The following is a 22,991-nucleotide window of genomic DNA, read 5'->3' on the forward strand; positions in this document are numbered from 1 at the left end:
TATGTAAATTCTCTGCTGATTCCATCCCACCACTCCAGCTTTGTCTAGCATGTTGCAGGAGAAATCCAGCTTTCCAGCTGCAATAACCATTGACATTTAATTAAACACCATTAGTTTAGAAATACTCAACATGCCAACTTGCAATAAAAAGATCTATGCATTACTCTAAGAGGGAAAAAACTGAAGGGTTTAGATGGACTTTAAATATGTTACGTGTTTACATTGCCTGTACCTGCACAGCCTGCCATTGGCGACAGGTGCTGGGTCAGTGAAAACATGCTCTGTGAGGGGTCCTGGTCGGACCTGTGCTGGTTCTGCTTCACTGGTTGTGGTTTCTGATACCTCCAAGGCTTCTGTGGCTTCCTCTGCTGACTGGTGCTGGTTGAGTTTACCATTACTGGTTGTGGAGACCTCCCCTGAGGGACAGATGGCATTACCACTATTATCACAGTACTGCTGAATAAACCTTAAGGTTCAGATAAAGACAATCTAGAGGTAACAAACCAATAGTAGAGTGCCCTTTTGGTTTAAGAATGCATGATTCTAAAACAGTATTTCGGTAGGGATGAATGTTCTGAAAATAGTTTCTCACTATATTTTTATTTCTGGTCAGTGTTACAACACTGACTATTAGGTAGCAATATTAATCACTATGAATCTAGAAACAGTTCTTTTTTCCAGTTTATTTTCAGTTGCCTTCAACCTTTTCTTTTTTTCTGTTCTTTCCTTTTTTCCCTTTCTCTTTCATTTACCCTCCCTATCCTTTTCTTTTTTTTTCTTTTCTTGCTTTTCCCTTATCTTTTCCTTATTTTGCCCAGTCACTCGCTTTTGTGTTTTCCATGACTTGATCTCTCCCTCCTTTGTACTCTTCCCTCTCCTTTCCCTTCCTGATTTTTCTGTTTTTCTTTTCCCTACTATCTTTCCCTTTCCCATTCAGTTTCCTGCTTTCCTTTTTTTTTTCTTTGATTTCCTTCTAGTTGTTTTTTTTTTCTTCCCCCATTTCTTTTCCCTTCCTCTGTTTTTTTTCTGCACCTCGCACTTAAAACATTACCCAAACCTCAAGTAGCAAAAAAAAAAAAAACAAAACCTAATTGTGGGGATACTTAGTACACTCCTGCTTCTTTGGCCTTTCTCATGTCTGGACGTGTTCCAACTATCTCCAGACTCAGCTGCTCCTAGCATATGAGATACTGAATCTTGTGCTCAGCTATCTGTACAAACCTTAAAGCCATAATCAATTCTTTAGAAACTGGCAGTAATTTTGTACTTGGATGTGGAGATTTTGGAACCACTAACCCTGACTCTTGTCCAGTACTGGGGTATCACCCCGAGAGGAACAGTTGCTTCGTGGCACATTGCATCTAGTGGCGCACCCTACAATGGTGATTCCTGCCAGGACCCCGTCAGTGTCACCTGAGTCCTCGGGGTTGACATCTCCCTCCAGAAATATCTCGCCCGGTGGGTAATCACTGTCACTGGCAGCTGCAGAACACAAAATTACAGGTTAGTAAGAAGTAAAATAACTTACAGAGATCTACTAGTAGATATATTAGATATAATCCTTTACTTCTAAAGTGCCAAAATATAAGGGTGCAAAGTTTTAGAGGATCACGGTTTTTATTCTATTACTCATTCCCCTCTTCATCTCAGAATGCATTTATTTTGTTTGCAGTTAGTAACTTGAGCCCAATACATCATGGGCTATGGCTATCCAGGGACCTCCTTCCACCAACTTCATTAGAGCAAAAGCCAATAAGTATAGAAATACTGCTATTTACAGTTTGATGTGAAGTATCTCACAACAGGGATTAACCAATGGTAGATGTAACCTTAGAACATCTCATACTGCTAGGATGGAGGACAGCAGATCATTTTGGGCCGAACTGTCCAAAAGAATCCCACGGCTGTAGATAACAATAATGAACAGGTCCTTGATGTGTAATTACTATTTTAACTCTAAAAGCTTTTTATGATTTTTTTTTTTAAAGAAAAAAAGTATACAATTGACGTTTTTAAATTAGCAGATAGGTGTAATGTAATGGTACCTAATATACTGTACTTAAAAAACACACTTTATGGACAACAAATATTGGGATACGCGAATGTATTTCTTACGAACTCCCTACAAATGTATGTTACAGTTTGGTAGCACTGACAATTTAGCATTGTTTAAAACAAGCATGACATACTGTAGGCTGAATGACAAAGTGGGACTTCACTCTACCATTAAACATTACTGAACATATTGTAACATTAAGGATTAATTCTAATCCTTGTGCTGCTAGCATTAGTAAATAGATAGGAAAGTATATCATATTTACTTGTGTTAAACTTTTTTGTTTATATATATTTCTTTAGTTACTTCCTGGTTTCCAGACCTAGGATTCTTCAGGATGGGAGATCAAGAGGAGGGGTTTTCTTAGCTAAGCACACTCTCCTGCATTTATGTTTGAGCTAAGGGCAGATGGATTCATGAATCATTTGTCCTTACTCAAGATGACCACAGTCAGAAATGCTAGGGGGTTAATTTCAAAGTGATTTCTCAACAAAATAAAGCATAGAGACATGGATGGATGGGGGAGTTTGCTTTGAATAATATAAATCAATTAAATCGTGTTTTTGGTTTGTGGTGCTCAGGTGCAGTGAAGATCCGCTCTAAAGCATAAGGGTCTGTGTTTATGGGCGTTTGCTGCAAACAGTTTACAAAGTTTATGAGAATGCAAAACCCACTTGAAACAGGTCAGTGCAGCTCAAAAGGAGACAAACTTTCAATGGATTCTGAACAATCTTAGAAGCTTCCCAAACTGCTGCCATTGCCACAATACCAAAGGTTGTTAAAATGGAATCTAATTAAATGGGTATCTGTCTCTGAACAGAATTTTCAAAAACCTCAATAAAGGTGTCTCCTCCCCAGTTTGTTCTGAACAATAAAGAAATATACATGTGGCCAGTTTGACACATTGGTAAAGAAGCTCGAAACGAATCTCATCATCCACGTAGAACATCACATTTTGAAAAATGTCAGTCTACTGGAAAAGATGGCTTGCATTAGAAGTAGAAATCTTAAACAAGGTTTGCTAAAATCCTAGTATTATATGTAGTAGTACTTGGAGGTTGGATTATTTTTATATAAATCTTAATTGTTATTAAACAGGTGAAAATGGATTTTATTCTTGGAGCATTATCATACCAGGAATACTGGCGATGCACAGCACATGGGCATTGCAGACTGTGAACTGGTCTACAAGGGTGCCGGGCTGATTGGCATCAATGATGACAACTTTGCTTGTAGACAAAGTGCTGGTCAGGATCCATACTCGGCTGGAAGTGGCATCAGCTTCATGAAGCTCTTTAGTCTGCAAATAGAATTGATCCATTATTAGGCACTGACTCAACACACTATTTAAAGCACAACTCCTACCACCATTTTCACAATTCTGATACTGTTAAGCAAGGCAAACCTTGGGAACAGTATTCATTACTTATTTTTTTCTACTCTATAAGGGCTCTTTCACACGGATCGGACCGCATTGCGATCCGCTCCGGCACTTTTTTTTTCACGGAGCGGATGACGCTTGTGTCATCCGCTCTGTATATCCGCATATCATCCCATCCGTTTGCGGATGATATACAGACATAATGTATGACTATGGGCATTGCGGATGTCAGCGGATGACTTTGCTGACATCCAATTTTGCATCCTTTCCATTTTTTAAATGGAACAAAAATAGGGTTCTGTTCCATTCCAAAAAACATCCGCAATGCCATTCCTGACATCCGCAATGCCATTGACATACATTATGTCCGTATATCATCCGCAAAATAATAGCATGATATACGGACATGCGGAATGGAACGCCCGTGTGAAAGGGCCCTTAAGTTTCTTAATGTACTAAATTGAAATGCCTAAAGTGCCACATTTTGTGTGTCTATGGGGGTCAATTCACTAAGCTTTACCACATGTGGAAAGGGTATCATGTTACTCATTTGCACAAATTATCGCGTGGGGTAAATAAAGTCCAATTATGTGTTAAACAGCGAAAAAAAAATAATTGTCAGTATATATCGCAAAAAATCGTGCTGCTGAAATTCAACATAAAGAACTTTTAAAAGAAAAATAATTTTTCTTTTTTTTAAAGTAAACGTTTACAAAAGTGCAGCAGTGGAGTATGTCAACCATGACTCCAGCTAGGAGTGACCTAATTGGCCACTCTAATACTTTTGGTTATATACACCATTATGACAAGTTAAACTCGGATAGAAACATGAAAAATAAATAAAAATGTTTAAAAAATTATAAAAAAATATAGTCAAGTTTTCTTTAGTTTCCAAAATATAAACATAGGCAGCAGCACAGAATTGGGTCAAAAACATACAAAAAAGCACTTTCAACAGCTCCAGTAGGCCATACATTTACCAAACAATACATTTTTATGAATGTTTGGCATGATGGATTTAGTTCAAAAAATTTTTTTTCATGAATGTATGGCATGATGGATTTAGTAAAAGAGCTTGGATTACCAAGTATCAGGAGATATACATTTGAGAAAGTAGTTCATATTTCAATGCCTCCAACTACAGATTACTGTAAAAAGTGTTAGATTAAAAAATAGTTTTTTTGCAAAAGAAAAATAACAAACATGCTAAAAACTTATAATGTTATAATGTAATAAATGACCTTAAACAACCCTTAACCACCAAAACGTGCGATAAATTACCGGATGAGAAAATACGGTAGTTACCGAACAATCGAAAAAATACTGCATTCGTTATTTAACTCTAAATCCTTTGTGAATTGAACTTTCACAACTGATTTATCGCATGCGTTATTTTACCACATTTTTTTGCCGTTATTGAACTCTTAGTGAATTGTCCCCTATGTCTTTATAGCTCTGTCTATAAGTGATAACAGAATGTTTGCTTATTACTGTACATGCTACAGTCATCCCACAGCAAGTAACACTTGAGAATACTCCATTGAACACAAAGGATACTTTTAAAACTTGCACAATCACAAGTACACAAGATAATAAATATTATTCATTAAAGAGGAAGTAAACCCTCCTCTGCAACTTTTACCTATAGGTAAGCCTATTATAAGGCTTACCTATAGGTACTGTAAATATCTCCTAAACATGTACCGTTTAGGAGATATTTACCTTACATGCAGCCGGTGACATCACTGGCGCATGCGCTCTGAAGGAGCGGCCGCTGGTGCCGTTCCTTCAGAGCCCCGTGCCGTGACTGTCGGCTCCCGCGCGCGTGCCAATCAGATGGCTGGATGCCGCGATCCCAGAAGACGGGCGACTGAACATGTCGCCCGTCATACAGCTAAGCGGGCGGCACGGCGGGGGCTTGTTCTAAGGTAAGTATTTCATAATGAGCTAGTATGCGATGCAGACACACAGTGTATTTAGTAGTTTTCACAGACACACAAAATCAGGTTGTGTTTGAGTGGATACTTCTCATGCAAATGCTGTTGGATACAATGGGAACTTAGATATCCTTGTTGTATTCAGTTGACAGTTTCAGCAGTGTGTTGTCTCTATAGCTGTAGTAAACAGGTAATGGGCATGTATCTTGAGGTAGAATTTGAGAGTGCCTCTCTAATTCAAAACTACAGAGAATTTTTTCTGTTGTCTGGTACCTATAATAAGCAACCTGACATATAAAAGGGTTGTCAGGCATAAGCTAAACAGGACTCCATCATGCCTTAAACATCAAGAAACAAAAGTCTGTACCAGCCAAGAAGAAGATACATGATTTCAAGCAACTGCTTATAGAAACTTTGGGTCCTCGTTTCCAATGGAAATCACAAACGGTTCAGTAACCGGAGTTAAGTAAATTTTACTTAGACGCTTGCTATAGACAATAGTTTCTGTTTATTTGCTAGGCATTGTTTTATCTGTCAGTCTTGTATTCCTAATATTGTAATAGTTTTGTATGTACAGCATGTTTGTATAGTAAAAGCACATTTATACACTGCAGAGGTCTGAGCTTCCTTGATTATACCGCAAAGTAACCTTGCTAGATAGACGCAAGCAAAACACTATAGCATTGTGTATAAGTCTTGGGGCAACAGAGTACCGGTAGGCCTGCTTTCCTTATAGGAAAGGGGGCTGCTATAGGTAAAGAATACAGACACCAGCCATAGTGCCTGACCACTTGCATTAGGGGTAAGCGTGACAATTTGATTTTATAAGTTGGAGTAATATAATTTGACTCATTTGCTTTGTTCTTACCTTTTTCTTCTCCGGTGACGTATGTGTGCTCTTGCTCTCCCCTTCCACTTCTGATTCAGTTGTCAGAGGATCCCGACCAGTTACTGTTTTGACTCCAAGTACAGATTCCTCCTCAATTGGCTTCCAACCAGTTAAATCCACTCCAGCCGCACACCACAGCTGTGAGAGACAACATGGAGCTTTTATTGTCTAAAAACAGTGTTTTTTAGCCTTGAATATCCTGGGTGTAACTATGACTAGGCACAAAGAGATGGTTATGCTATTACCTTCATAGTAGGGTCTTTCTCCACAAGAGGCCTGCAGTAGACAGGCACTGGAACATTCTTCATGCGATTATCCTCCTGGCCTCCATTTGGACTCAGCTGAAATATTATCAAGACAAAACATATAAAAATTCTTGGGGATTTACAACTTGCATGAAGGGTAAGTGTAAAGCGTGCCATCATAGTTTACCCAGGCACTTTTGTTGGATAGTCAGTTGGGGTGTTCAGCCAGATGGAAACACCTCTAGCAAAAGCTCCAGTAAACCAGAAAAAAACATCAGAAAATCTAGTGGTTTGCATCAACTGTTTGTTCTGATAAGAGTGTGTTTTGTCTGAAACACAAACTGTGTGATACACACACAAATTAGTGCAACCTTTCTCAACAAGGGTTCAGGGGAACCTTTGGGGGTCCTTCTAAGGTTAAGCATGGCAAAATAATTTTCTACTAACACTGACCACCAGTTCAAGGAGGCACTTTTGCAGCAACCATTAATGTTAGGGCATACCACAAATTTTACTGTATGCGTTTCTTTTCTGTTATTATGAATAAGTAATAATAATAATTAAATTTCAAAATGATATTGTACAGAACAGGAGGGCTTAAAACTATCTGCCCATGGGGTAACGTATACTAGGTATGCCAAATTATTTATTCTTATATATAAAATGTTCTACAATTTAGTGATTATGCTAATGTACCAAAAACATTAGGTATAATTATTTTTAGTAGGTGTTCCTGGAGACCTGAAATATATTTCAAGGGTTCCTTAGAGGTAAAAATGTTGAGAAAGGCTGCATTAGAACATTCAGGTATCCCATGCAAGGATGGATTTCTCTTTATTTTGTCGAAATTGAAAGCAAACCTGTACTTTGCCCACCGATTGCAAGAAAACATGTTTGCTTTTGGCTGGCTTTACACTGATAAATATTTTTCATTCAACCTGCAGATTAACAGGTTCCTCTATCCACATTATACAGCATGAATGGAAGAATCTGTCTGCTGGGCTATTTTATTCTGACAGTGGCAGCCATTAGAATACCCAATTATTGGCGACATCTGATTGGATGCAGCCGTTGTTCAGCCAACAATTTTCTGTCCAGCTCCTTTGATTTTTTAATGGAAAGATTTTGGGTGGAAGGGGGCTGACAGTGCTTCTCTTTGACTCAAATTTTGGCTGGTTTATCAAGAAGCGCCTTAAATTTGCACAGTGTAGCTTTAGTCACTCCACTGACTTGTAGCTTACACGGTACTTTCTGTTCCATTAGCTGCGAGATGAGTGCTTGGAAATATTTGTATTGATCATATCTAAGGATGCATGTGAGGCAAAACACACTGGGAGACATTTATTAAGCAAATTAACAACACCGTTAGACGCAAATCAGTGTGTCTCTCACTTAGCAAAGTCTATGTGACAGTCCTTTTGTATATTTGTGACCCCTACACCTGTAATCTTGGGCAGTCAGCTATGATCGAGTTATCATTAAAGATGGGACAGATCTTCACTCTAAACAGAGGAATAGTTAAGAAGTGGTCAGGGTCAGGTTGCATTCTGTAACAGTGCTATTTTATAGCAGCTGATGAATACGTTTGTGAAGATATTTATAATTTCTATGGCACAGCAAGACAATGTTTAACGAGAACAGTGATACATATTTTGCCTGAGATTAACAACAAGATTACATTTTGAATGGTACGCCAACAAACTAACACAAAACACCCACACTTCAGCTAATCACAAAGTATAGCATGTATGCTGTGGTATGCTGTGTAAGAAAGAAAAAGGTATGTGTGTTTTTTTTGTCCATTGCTAAGCATTGACAGCCTATTCATGATGAATGGGCTGCCTTGACACAACACACACTAAAGTGCAACATAATGCAAGCTAACACACAAGCGTTAATACACCACAACAGATTGCACCAGTTGAAATTGGCCCACATACTTTCTGCCTCTTGTTCAACTGTCTTTTGTCACCCTCTCCTACTCCAAGTCCATGGAAATCATGCTAACAAGATTGGATATAATGGCCACAATAGTCCCCCAAAATGTGTTTGCATAAATGTGGCTTTTAATGCAATCTACTGATAAACTTTAAAAACTGCTCCTGGTGCTTTCCTTTCTACACACTAGGTCTCTGTTGATGTCTGCATGCCTATGTAAGGAGATTTAACCTGATTGTTTGTTATCTAAACCAGGGGTCTCCAAACTTTAGAATCAAAGGGCCAGTTTACGGTGCTTCATACATTAAGGGGGCAGGACTGTGGCCATTGGGCAAAGAAAAGGTCCTGATGTCAGTGGGAAAAAAAACACCCCATCTTTGGTGTCAGTGGAAGGAATAGTGCCCCATCTTTGGTGTTATTGGGAGAAATTATGTCCCATCAGTGGTGTCATTGGGAGGAATTGGGCCCCATCATGGGTATCAGTGGGAGAAATTGTGCCCCATCATTGGTGTTATTGGGAGGAATTGTGCCCCATCATTGGTGTCATTGGGAGGAGTAGTGTCCCATCATTGGGCCCCATTGGTGATGTCATTTGGAGGAATTGGGCCCCATCGTTTGTGTCACTAGGAGGGATTGTGTCCCTTAATTGGTGTCATTATACCATACTGTTTGTATCGGTGGATGAAAAAGTGCCCTAAGGGCCGGATATAATCAAGCAAAGGGCCACATCCCTGTCCCCTGGGCCGCAGTTTGGAGACCACTGATCTAGACGATTACCTCTGGGAAAAAGTGAAAGGGTAATGTAACAGTTGTCACTGGGGCAGAAATAGAGGGGGAATCTTCTAATGGGGCACTTGTTCTGGTGACAACTGTCAAGGGTGGGATTTCACCTAATTTTGAGGAAATTTCCACTTACTTGCCGTGGGGTATCTGGAGACTGATTGAGACACAAACAGACAGTTTCTCACCATTAAAATTAAAAAGTTTTATGTATAGAGTTACACTTTTTGTATCATTGCCCATCATTTGTATCATTATCACTTTTTATTTCATTGGCCCTTTAGGGAAGGGCCAATGAAATCAGCAGTGAATAGACAGCCAGCTACAAGGCCTCTCCATTGTTATCTGTCTGTCCTCCATGCTTGCAGCACTAAAATCAACCCCCCACCCCAACCCTTTCCCATTCTTGATATGCCTGTAGAAGTGTAACAGCTGCACAACTTCCCATTTCTCTAGACAGCCATTTTAAGGGCTGAAATAGCATTTCATAAGAAATCAACAAGAACCTCATAATTATTTTCTACTCCCCTGAGAGGATCCAAGATATCTAGGTACTGCTTCAATGTACAAAATGGCTGACTCCACTCCCTGTAGACAAAGACAAAGTAAACCCAAACCAATGAAGTGAACTTTAGCCACTAACCTGCTTGTACTTAGCAGGTAAGCTCCACCCACAGGCCTGCAGACGACCATCATCATTGCGCACATGTTCCCGCACTTGGCGGTACTGCTCCCGTTTTTGCTCACGGCGAGCTGAGGATGCGCAGTCGCTGAGGAGAGAAGCTACAGTGTTACTTCTCAATCTAGAAAAAAAGAAGGAGGGAGAGGGTGCAGAGCGTCAGGGGGAGAGCAGAAAGCAAAGCAGCAAGGGTTACAGGCAGTGCATGGGCAATGTTCCTAGTAAGCAGAGTGACCTGGAAATGGAAGAATCAAATGGTTATCCCAATGGGAGCTACATTGCTGGTCTGCCTTTTCCTGCAACCTTTTGTCAGCCTTTATAATGTGACCTCAGTCTTAGGCTTGTAACAGAAAACAGGTTGCCTAAGAACAGACATCATAAGGGTCTGTGTCGACAGGCTTTGAGCTTGTGTCAGTTAGGTGGAGACACTTCTGAGATCATTCAGATTTCTTTGATAGATGCATCCGACCTGCTCCAAGGGGTTCTTGTATTCCAATAGACTTGTATGGGAATGCAAAACCATTTGCAACGTGCAAAACCCCGTCAACACAAACCCTATGGTGCCCAATACTACCCTAAGGGTTCCTGCACATGGGGTGTACACAAGCATTCTAGATGCCTGGCATAATTTTCAGGTGCTTTCCCGTGTCCAGGAAGCAACACGTGCAACATACAGCCTGCCATACAAGTGAATGGCTGCATATGACTAAATTCTTGCCAGGCCTCTAAAATTTGCTTTTAATCCCCATGTGCATTAACCCTTACTAATCAGGAGAGGCTCTTCTGTGCCTTCTTTAAATTAGTTTCCCTTTTTTACTAGGTCTGACTTTCATAATTTAATGGCTAAGCTCCACCAAATAACATTCTACCCTTAAGCAGCATGCTTGCTTAAAAACATTAAAATTGGAGCTGCACAGTGGCATAGTGGTTAGCACTACTGTCTCGGCTCTAAGCACTTGACTGAGACACGTGACAGTAGAAGGAATGCAGAGACAGGAGACTGGTATGCCCCCTTCCCTCTGCATTCTTCTCAGCAAGTGCTTAGAGTCAAGACGAGGGCCTGTTATCAAGCAGTCTTCTCCTTGCTAACTTATACACTATATTGTCAAAAGTATTGGGACACCTGCCTTTATACACACATGAACTTTAATGGCATCCCAGTCTTAGTCCGTAGGGTTCTATATTGAGTTGGCCCACCCTTTGCAGCTATAACAGCTTCAACTCTTCTGGGAAGGCTGTCCACAAGGTTTAGGAGTGTGTCTATGGGAATGTTTGACCATCCTTCCAAAAGTGTATTTGTGAGGTCAGGCACTGATGTTGGATAAGAAGGCCTGGCTCTCAGTCTCTGCTCTAATTTATTTCAATGGTGTTCTATCGGGTTGAGGTCAGGACTCTGTGCAGGCCAGTAAAGTTCCTCCGCCCAAAACTGACTCATCCATGTCTTTATGGACCATGATTTGTGCAGTGGTGCGCAGTCATGTTGAAACAGGAAGGGGCCATCCCTATCCTGTTCCCAAGTTGGGAGCATTAAATTGTTCAAAATATCTTGGTTTATTGATGCCTTAAAAGTTCCCTTCACTGGAACTAGGGGGTCAAGCCCAACCCCTGAAAAACAACCCCACATCATAATCCCTCTCCACCAAATGATTTGGACCAGTGCACAAAGAAAGGTCCATAAAGACATAAATGAGCGAGTTTGGGTTGGAGGAACTTGATTGGCCTGCACAGAATCCTGACCTCAACCCGATAGAACACCTTTGGGATGAATTAGAGCAGAAACTGAGCCAGGCTTCTCGTCCAACATTAGTGCCTGACCTCACAAATAACAGGACTAAGACTAAGACTGGGATGCCATTAAAGTTAATTTGCTTGTAAAAGCAGGTGTCCCAAATTCCCAATACTTTTGACAATATAGTGTATATTGGAAAGCTGTGGGGGGAGAGGGGGCAACCTGTCTGACCTTGTACCTTGGCTACTGGGGGACAGAACTCTAAAAAAATTAAAATAATACGGTGAGAATTCTTCTTAAAGAGCCTTGGACAGGATATATTGCCACTAACACAGAGAAGTAAGCTTACTAGTAACAAAGTAAAACTAAAACTAAATCATAGAGGTGCACAGAGCAGGGGGTATATTGCTAATAAAGGTAACAAATAAATATACATCTCCACATCACTGAGATTAGTAGGATTAGTATGCACAAGCTATTGGCAAGCAGTGGGGTACAAATGCAAAGGCTGTGGCATGGACCAATCAGAAACCTTGTTTGTAAGCTATGACCCTACTGGTTGGGTTAGATTAAAGATATTACGTGCAAACCAAGGCACACTTTTTTCATTTTTTTTGTTAGTAGCATACACATTGCAGGTTCAAAATTAATGAATAGTTAGTTAAATGGGAACACAGAAGGAAGACTGCTTAGAGAAAAAAGAAGGGTAATGCTTTGGTCATAATTATGAATATATTGTTTTAGATTTATCATTACAATTACATGTGGAAAATACTCATACAGCAAATATTTTGTAGCATGTGAAATGTACTTTAAGCGCTTGTTCATACCAGAACACGGTGCGGGAAACGTATGTTCTGTGCACGTTTCCGGCACCTCATTCAAAATGCACTGCGATCTGCTGCGGGTGTCAATGTATTCCTAACGACACCCCAAAAGCAGTGTGCTTGCCTGCACCAAAATCCTGCTATCTGGTGCAGTGAGTTTTTGAAAAGTAGTGCATGCACTACTTTTGGGGCGATCCAGTGCGATTTCAGTCCATTCAAATGAATGGGCTTAAAATCGCACTGCACTGAATCTCATAGGTATCGTACAGGAATGTGGACCGCATTCCTGTATGATTCCTGTGTAAACTGGAAGAGTTGTTTTACCAGTAAGGTAACATATACAGACGTACAGGCTACTTGATTTGATATAATTGAATAATAATAATGGAATATGTATGAAGGATGAAGGAATTTGTCATGAGAAATACAGTATATGTGGTTTGCTGATGCCAATTTCCTTATGATAATTAACTTGCTGGTACTCTGACTTGTATGCTTTATTAGGATAGGGCTACACAGGTGATTATATCCTATGAACAAACAAGAATTAGCAAAGCTCATGCTTCATAGTGATTGGACAGCTCCAACCTAGTAGGGAATGTGCCAGACCTCTGGAGAGAGACCACTGCTTCCACAAAGAGAGCAAGGCTCTTCCTCTGCAGCATGCTGGCAGGGTACAGGCTTCTCCACTCAGGCTGGGGCTTCTTTTTAAAGAAAAGGAAATATAAAACTTTGCACACCTTTTGCTTTGATGCACCTGCAATGTATTTAGCTAATTGAACCACTTGCCGACTGCTTACTATATATATATATATATATATATATATATATACATACGGCGGCAGGGTGGCTCGTACAGGCAAAACAACGTATGGGGACGTTGCTCGCTTGGTGGCAGCTAGGGGGCTGCCTGCGGGACGCTCCCGCCCCCGATCGTTATCGGGGAAGCCGATGCATGTGTCAGGCGGCTCCAATTGCCGCCTGACACCCGCAATTGCTCCCCGCTGAGAGATGACAGTCGGCTGTTGTAAACACAACCGACCGTTCTTCTCCCTGAAATGGTCATAGAGCCCATGTGATCCTTCTATATAGGATTAAATGTCTCTATGGTCATTTCAGAAGCCACGCCCCCCCACAAATCACTAGACTCACATTTAACCCCTTGATCACCCACATGGTTAACCCATTCCCTGCCAGTGTCATTATTATGGTAACAGTGCATATTTTTAGCACTGATTACTGTAGTAATGTCACTGGTACCCCCAAAAGTGCCAAAAATGTCAGTTAGGAGTCCGATCTGTCCGCCGCAATGTCGCAGTATCGCAAAAAATCGCAGATCGCCGCCAAAAACAATAAAAAAGACATAAATCTTTCCCGTAGTTAGTAGGCGCGATAACTTTTGTGCAAACCAATCATAATACGCTTATTGCCATTTTGTTTACCAAAAATATGTAGCAGAAAACAAATTGGCCTAAAATGTTAAAAAATTTAGATTTTTTAATTTTTTTTTTGAGAATGTCATATAGCAGAATGTTAAAAATATTGTTTGTTTTCAAAATTGTCGTTCTTTTTTTGTTTATAGCGCACAAAATAAAAATCACACAGGTGATCAAATACCACCAAAAGAAAGCTCTATTTGTGGGAAAAAATGACGAAAATTTTATTTGGGTACAGCGTCGCACGACCACGCAATTGTCCGTTAAAGTAACGCAGTGCCGAATCGCAAAATGGGGGCCTGGTCATTAAGGGGGCAAATCCTTCCGGTCTTAAAGTGGCTAAACAGAAAGTTCTGGTTTAAAACACAACTCCAACATGTTTTCAGGTTGGATAGGTGAGATAAGTATCAGATGGGAAAGGTAAGATAGTATCAGGTTTTTAATATCTGATTGAAACCCAATCTAACCTTTCTTCAGTCCATCCAAAGCAAAATGAAATGTTTTAGATGGAGTTGGGCTTTAAAACGAACTGCACAAGAGAGCCATAGTATACCAGAAAATGTGCTTACTCATCAGGGAAGAACTCTATGGTGCGCCCCCCTGTGGATATCTGGCACATGGTGTGGCTTCGGCGCTGGCTAAACCCAGCTGGTGTTGGGGACTTGTAGTGGATGTTGACAGGGGGGTAGGTCCTCTTTGCAGGAGGAGGGCTGGATGATGAACTGAACAGCCTGCTGAAGCTGAAAACCAAAAAAGAAGAGTTAATAATTACAGAATAGTCTTTTGCTTCAGAAAATAAATGCACTTTTATTTTACCAAATTTTTTTTGACGTAGGCTCAGCATCTCTTTTACACTCAACAATATTAATTCCTATTACAAATTTGATTTTTTTTAAATAGGAAGTAATACAAAGTTATTTCCTATGTAGGCTAAGCATCTCTTTTACACTCAACAATATTAATTCTTATTACAAATTTGATTTTTTTTAAATAGGAAGTAATACAAAGTTAGTTCCTATGTAGGCTCAGCATCTCTTTTACACTCAACAATATTAATTCTTATTACAAATTTGATTTTTTTTTTAATAGGAAGTAATACAAAGTTAGTTCCTATGTACATGAATATAGTGTACATAGGCACACCAATGCTTACACCAGAAACATGATATTGTTATCTACGAGATTACATTTGATACATGTGTTATGAACGGGCCAGTTTGCATTTTCATTCAGATATTAACGCTTCAACTTAATAAAATTCTCTGCTATTATTACAAGAAAATGCAGGCGAGTCAGTCTTTGATGTTTTGTTCAGTGTAGACTGACTTAGGCCCTGGGACACCTCCTCATATTTTAGGAAGTCTCATCAGTTATTATAACTAAAAATGTAGAATAAGAGAAAAAGATTAGAATAGAATGACAGCCATTCTGTATAGAATTCTTAGATTGGAATAGGAAAGGGTGACTTTCCAAGAGGTAAACCAGGGGTGTCCAAATTGTGGCCCATGGGCCGCATGCACCCCAAGATGGCTATAAATGCAGCCCAACACAAAATTGTAAACTTACTTAAAAATGTTAATGTTTTGGAGGGAATTTTTTGTAAAAATGCATTTACACTTAGCGAACACATGCGGCCAAAGAAAAATTGACAGTGTCTCTTTACTGGACTTTTATACGTTTATCTTCCCAAAGAAATTTATCTCATTTCACAATCAAGCCTTATTCATGTCATCAGTTTTTGGCAGCACCTAAATTTGTGAGCAACTATTTTCAAGGATGAAGCACACGGAAGACAAAATTATAACTAAAATATCTGATAAGCACCTTAAGAATTCATTTATAATTGCTACAACCAGTGATTAATTCATTTATCAAAAACAGTGTCAAATGTCATTTGTTTTATGTTGCCCTCTTACTTTTATGATAACAAGTATTACAAAAAAAAATTAGGTTTTATTACTCAGGTATATTATCCATATCAGTTATCATTAACTTATGATCTGCCCGACTTCTTCTGCTCATGAGCTATCCTCATTATTAATGTTTTTTGAGTGGCCCAAAATATTTCTTCTTCTTCCAATGTGGCCCAGAAAGGTCAAAAGTTTGCACGCCCCGAGGTAAACAGAAGAGCCACCAACACTTCACCATTATAAGTCCCCCCCCCCCCCCCCCCCTGAAAGTCCCACTTCCCTTTGTGCCCCTTCTCCCCTGGGCTTATCCTCCCTCATATGTCGTTTTGACTCTTTAGACAATCCTACCATAGAATTTGCTCCTCATTATGTTTGTAGTTATTTCATCCAGGGACTACAGGCCCTCTCAAAGAGTTCTCCTTTTTCATTAGCAAGGCTTGCTTTTTTGGCATGGGTGATTATCCAAGTTATTTTGTTCTTAAAGCAGAGCTTCAGGCTCCTTCAAAAAAAATACTGTAGCTGCTGACTTTTTTTTACTTACAAATACTGTAGCTGCTGACTTTTAATATTAGGACACTTACCTGTCCATGTTTCCAGCGGTGTCTTCACCCCAGCCGATTTATCAATCGGCTCTCGGGTGCCGCCGCCGCCATTTGTTGTAAGGGAAACCGGCAGTGAAGCCTTGCTGTGCTTTGTGAATGGCCCAGCGGCGGGGGAAGGAGGAGGGGGACTGAACTTCCAGGTGACTTTGCCGCGGTTGTGCCCACACTGCATTGGTAAACTGTTTGTTTTGTCCAGGGGAGCATAGAAAGGATACACTTACCAGATCCTTCGATCCTCCCAAAAACAGCGCTCTCCCATGCTCAGCGGTAGACTGATCCTGCCGTCCTCATGTCCAGAGTCGGTCTATGGGCGTGATGATGTCAGGAACAGTCCATGCACAAGACGGCTGGTGTGCGGGGAGGGCAGGAGCGGCAGATGCCGGTCTTACGGGCAAGTGAATGTAGTATTAGATAACTATATCTCTGCTCTGTTCAACCCTAGACAAAAACAAGCAATTAATCTATGCAGTGTGGGCACAGCCCCCTACTTGGGGGGGGGGGGTGGAGGGTGATTCCTGGAGTTCTTCTTTAAGGATCCTTCTGAGTGTTTCCAACTCTCCAGCTACATACTGCATGACTATCTTATGTGTGTTCAGCTTCTCCCCTCTGTTTGATGGTCTTGGGTCTTGCAGATGTTTCAACTAAACTGTAGTCATGATAGGCAAAAACTCAGCCCAATGTTTCAGAGTTCTAATAACCCTCAGTTTATGTGGGTAGGTTTCTTGTAAAACTCCATGTCCAAGTCAGCCACAAAATTGACATGAAACTAAACGTTACACTCTAATCAGCAGCATTTTCAGAACAGCACCATTGAAAGAAATCATATGTCCTATCCTGATGCCAATACCTGTCTAGACTCCTCCTAAGGGATAGGCTCACACAGTATCCACATTTTATTGACTGTCACAAACATGACATATTATTACTTACAACTGCCAGATGGTGGACTTCTTTTTCTCCTGGACGGACGGGTGTTCCCGGGAGGCTCTAAAACAAGATAGACATTATAATCTTTGACAGCGACATGGTGGGTCTGACAAATGAGGCAATGTGCAGGTTCTCACTGTACTATAAAACAGCCTTGTGTGTTGTGACTTTAAAGTGTATGTCTGGGAAAAAATGGATGCAAAACATCTCTACAATGTATGAGCATTTTTTCTATGTTTGCTACGTGCAGCACAGAGAAATACCCATTGATCTACCAGAAATGCACTCAGTTCCTAATTTCCTGTCGTAGACTGACAACACATGTCTTTTCAGGACTGAAATTGCAGCACCATAACAAGAACTAGGAGGTCTGATGAGGTCCTCGCGATGACACAGGAAGTGTGCAGAGGACACAGAACAGTTCCAAATTTCTGATAAGAGCAACAGGTATATTTTTTTTCAGAAAAAAAAGTACTTTTGATGTACATTCAAAGGTATATTTTACAGACCAAAATGGAGCAAATAGATGTTTATTGTTAGGGTTTACAAAAAAAAAAAAAAAATCACAAGAGAAACAGGGAGCCTTCAATTGCTGACGTCCTACTGAAAATGTTCGTTTCCTGGCTTTTATGTTGACTGACTGGTCTCAATACCTCCTAAGTTATTGCCCTGGCTTAAATAAGCTATTTTGGCCCAACTTTTCCTGTAGGTCTTGTGACCTACATTCACTCAACTGATCCAGGCTATGAAGAGATTCCAACTTTAATATCACTGAGAGCCTGAGCCAGCCGCTCCTGCCCCCTCCACAGCCCGGCACTACAGTAAGCACCGGCGGGTCAGAGCAGAGAGCCGGTGACTGACAGTCACTGTCTCTCTGCTCACTGAAGATTGAGAACTGAATGATCAGTGGCCTTTGATCTCTCAGTTCTCGATCTCAGAGGCAGCAAAGGACAGATGCAGCATTGGACCAATGCTGCATCAACCTAGGTGAGTGTGTAAGTTTACTTTTTTAAATCCTAAACTTCTCTTTTAACAAATGTTTCAAAAAGTGCATACTGTAAAGAAAACACTTGACAATTATCCATCCTGTAGCCAACGTTGGTGATCTTCATTCGCTTGTTGGGCTATGGTGGTAATAAAATCTTCACAATCTAACACACTTCCAGGTGTGTTGATGCCTGATCCCCCTTTGAACTCTGCAGTTCTAGCCCCTACAGAACACAGTAGTGACCTGGGGGATGATGGGAGAAAGCATGCATGCTGAAGAATCTTTATCCCCCTTCACAACAGAGCAAGGAAAAGCTGGCAGTGGGGCAGGTGAATACAATTATCTAAACCCAAGAACAAAAACATTTTAATGGCAGCTTATCAGTCCTTAGATGTGACAGTTGCATTCATTTTTTTTTTTCCCTGAATCTTTTTCTTTCCATCTGGTGATCCTGCCAATAACACACTTCCCATTCTAGGGTGACAATATTCACTTATTGTACTCTATCTAGATATATTTTATCTGTATAGAGGAGCAGTGCTGCCACCTTATGACAGCAAGCATTTAGAACTACAGAACTTTTCCTGCTCTCCTTAAAAAATGTTTTATCTAGTGAGCGTCACATTAGGAAAGTCACAGTAAAGTCAACTAAGTTTTTACAGGTCTTTTGCATTCATGTTATTAGTATTGATCTACAGGTTTTATTTTTATTTTTTTCTATGTTTGACTTGAAAGACTAAGGGAACATGGCTGCCATTTTTCACAATCTGAACCTATTAGGCCTCTAATAATATGATGCCGGGTATTTTCTTCCCTGGTGTCTATATAATACACTAAGAAAAGATGGCCACTGGTGCCTGATGTTTTCTTGGTCCTTTTGTGGCTATTCCATGGCAATTAGTAAGCTATGCATAGGACAGGGATCCCAACATCAGTATGGTAGTGTCTCCTGAAGACGTGCTCTTACACAAAATGCGTAGGGGCGGAGCTACGTGCTGATGTCATACCGCTGTTTCCAGATCCTCTGTTTGGTGGATGAAATACAGGGACACGTGGATTTAATTACAAAAATGTGCCTTTTATTTATTTTTTATTTTATTGATTGATTATATTTATTTATTTTTTTATTTAAGGGGATGGTCTCGCATATATTCAGCTTGATATCTGTCATTTGTTGGTTTGTTTGCTTTTTAGCACTGCACCCTTAAACAACAGTAGAGTAGAGAGGTTTATGTATATTGGCCTGCATTGCTAGCTGCCAGTACTATTCACTCTAGCGCTATTCTACATATTCCTTGTGTTAATCAGCCCAATTTAATGGGCCTCCTAACAAACCAAAACACACCAAGAAAAGTGCATCCATATTTTATTGTAATGCACAGTGATACCACACATCATACTGCAATACCAAGCGTTGTGGGGCGCTGCAACATAGGGGCATTGATAAGGTGCATTTTGGTGTCAATTCAGACACAGCCAGCACTTTCAGAAGAATAGGTGAGTAATGGCTGCTTCCATATTCTATCACTATGGATTTCCTTTAGGACTTGTTCACATCGCAGCTTGCATCAAAAATGCAACATCAAGAGTTAAAATTCTTTTTGTTTTAGTATTGCATTGTATTATGCTAATGTGCATTGGCATGCTAATGTTAAAAACAGGGCATGTAGAAAACAATTATTTTCTATGCATTCTTGCAATGAGCCTGCATTGATCTGCGCTGAGGTGGTTTGAAGTCCTTCAAAGGAATCTATAGCATTTTTATACATTTTCTTGTGCTATGTTATTGTAACACAGTAAGTAAAGCATACCCAGTCTGCATATACAATATTAAAATATGGATGCCCTGATGAACATATACAATTACAAACTACATACTGCAACAACTTTAAAAAAAATATTAATACACATTCATAATATTCCTGATGCTTAAAGTGTAAGTCCACCCTTAAACTAAAATCCCTGCATCTATACACATCCATGATCTAACCTATCTAGCCCTGTAAAGAAGAAATCAGTACACATACCTTTTTTGAAGCCGATCCAATCCGGTCTCAAGCGGCGGAAACTCTGTAGAGGATACGGCCGACAGTGACTGTGAAGTGAACGGGGAATGACATCACCCATAGACTTACTATGGGGCTTCCGTTGTCGGCTGTGTCCTCTGCACCCGCCTCCACAGCGAAGCCGCGGCTGACACCTCAGCATGGGATCGGGTTGGATCGGCTTCAAAAAAGGTAAGTGTACTGATTTCTTCTTTACAGGGCTAGATACATTAGTGTTAGATAGTGGAGGTCTATAGATGCAGTGATTTTAGTATTAAGGTGAACTTCTACTTTAAAGTGGAGTTCCACCCTAAAATGATACTTACCTCCATCTTCTCGCTCCGGGTCACCTGAAAAACAAATGGATAATCCCATTTTTTTTTCTTTACTTACCTCGTAGAGAAGAAAATATACTTACCTTACTTCCTTCTTCCTCCCCTCGGCGGCCACGGCCCGTCGTCACTTCCTGGCTTTGCAATGATTCCTGGGAGCTGAATGTCATCGCTCCCATGAATCAATGCGCCCGCACCGGCCCCGACGTCAGTTCCGGGGCGCGTGCGTCATTCCCTTCTAAACAGCTTCTGGGCATGCCCAGAAGCTGTGGAGGGATGAAGCGCGCACCGGAAGTGACGGCAGGGCCGGTGCAGTGCATCGTGGGACCGAAGAAGACGGAAGAGGACACAGAAGAGGATCGCGCTGGCTTCAAGCTGCCCACACCTAAGATGGCAGCGCTGGACAATACTTTTTCAAGGTAAGTATTTGTCCTAAAAGGTAAGTGCAACCCGGGACAGATCAGAGGCTAGCCATTGTGGAATGTACTAGCCCTGACTGTCCCGGGGGTATTTTTATTAAAAAAAAAGTATTCCAGGGTGGAACTCCACTTTAAGTTATCCTCCTATTACACCTATAGCAAAAAAAAATAAAAAATACAGAAAAAAACTGTATGTTGCTTTGAAGAGATGAAGTGTGTTTGTGCTCCTAAAATTTTTATCATAAGAAAGCCCCATACTTGATATGATTGGAAAGAAAGATATCACCTGATCATCTCTGTCCACCTGACTGCCTCCTGCAGTTCCATGAGACGCTCCTTGTACTGATTCCTTTCCATCAAGACTCGAGCCATCTCCACACGGGTAAAGCGCCTGCGCTGAGCAATAGGGATGTTATCCTGCAGCGGGGAAGAACTCTGAAAAAAATATATGAAAAACAACAATACTCAGAGTCAGCTCCATTTAAAGAAGATTTATGGAATCATTTAAAAATTATTAAAAAGTGAGCATTGCTTTGGACACTTCTTATAAACCAGAAATCATTTATATAATACTCAGAAAGCAAATCTAGACTGAGGAGGTATAAACAGATGGCACTGCAGGCAATATCTGCACTCTTAATTTCTGGTCCAAGGATGTGCAGTTAATGGGGTCCCTAAATTTCCTAAAACACAATTTTCGTGGAAATGCTACATACTCAGCTAGCATTGTACATAAGACAATGTTCTTAAAGTTTTACTAAACCCACAACAGTAAAATCAATCTGTATATGCAGTAAAGCATGCTTGTTATACTCACTGTGTAACCTAAGGGCTTAATCCTCCGCACTATGTAAAAAGTCTGTTTGATCCTGTCTTCTCTTACACTCCCCTTCTTCCGCTATCCCTAATCCATCTCCTGATAGTACAGAACCTTTGGAGTCACTCTGCACATGTTCAGTTTGGTGTGTATTGCTAGAGAGTTTTTTTTTTTTTTTCTTGGGAGGGTGCATGCGATCAGCACAGGGCCAATCAACACTGTCCAGACAGAGGGTCAGGGGTCATGCAGCCTCATAGGACAGCCAGAGGAGAATGAAAACTCCTCCTACAAGCTTTACCCAGACACTCATAGAAGTCACAAGACTGTTATATACTGCTGATGAGAAAAGGTATTTAGCAGTTTATATTTACTAACGTAATTGCATTTCCATGTTCTGTGGGCAGGACTGGGATGAGGGGTAGGCAGGAGGGGAGGTTGCCCTGGGCGCAATGGTTTAGAAAGTTATTGGCCATAAGGCCTATCACTACTATTGGTCCCTTGGTCCCATGCAATCCTACAATGGCCAGTGAAAGGACCCACCCCACTCCCAGCAACCCACTCTGAAGTTTTACTAAACCCACAACAGTAAAATCAGTCTGTATATGCAGTAAGACCTGCTTGTTATACTCACTGTGGAACCTAAGGGGTAATCTCTCTGATCCTCCCCTTATATCACTATCCCCAATCATCTCCTGATAAGACAGAGCCTTTGGGGTCACTCTGCACATGTTCAGTTTGGTGTATTGCTAGAGAGTTTTTTTTCTTAGGAGGGTGCATGTAATCAGCACATATTCTCATGTGATCAGCACAAGGCCAATCAGCACTGTCCAGACAGAAGGTCAGGGGCCTGCAGCCAGAGTCACAGGACAATCAGAGTTGAAATAAAACTCCTCCTACAGGTTTTAACCAGAAAATGATAGAAGTCATAAAACTGTGATATACAGCTGACGAGAAAAGGTATTTAGCAGTTTATATTTACTAAACTAATTGCATTTCCATGTTCTGTGTACTGTGGGCAGGAGGGGAGGGGTGGGCGCCCTCCAGTCACCTGTCC

At 40.7% G+C, this 22,991-nt stretch overlaps 1 protein-coding gene across 1 annotated transcript in view; it reads right to left on the reverse strand.

Moving 5' to 3' along the window:
• The window catches only part of MAPK8IP3 (mitogen-activated protein kinase 8 interacting protein 3), a 165,154-nt gene that overhangs the window by 38,475 nt on the left and 103,688 nt on the right, over positions 1–22,991 (reverse strand). Inside the window, 9 exon segments of the mRNA XM_082260365.1 lie at positions 233–416; positions 1,297–1,482; positions 3,191–3,356; positions 6,243–6,401; positions 6,509–6,604; positions 9,870–9,996; positions 14,467–14,637; positions 17,340–17,396; positions 21,407–21,555. Coding sequence (XP_082116491.1) covers positions 233–416; positions 1,297–1,482; positions 3,191–3,356; positions 6,243–6,401; positions 6,509–6,604; positions 9,870–9,996; positions 14,467–14,637; positions 17,340–17,396; positions 21,407–21,555 — 1,295 coding nt within the window.

The sequence above is a fragment of the Pelophylax lessonae genome (assembly GCF_965119305.1).
Source record: "Pelophylax lessonae genome assembly, chromosome: 6".
Classification (NCBI taxonomy): domain Eukaryota; kingdom Metazoa; phylum Chordata; class Amphibia; order Anura; family Ranidae; genus Pelophylax; species Pelophylax lessonae.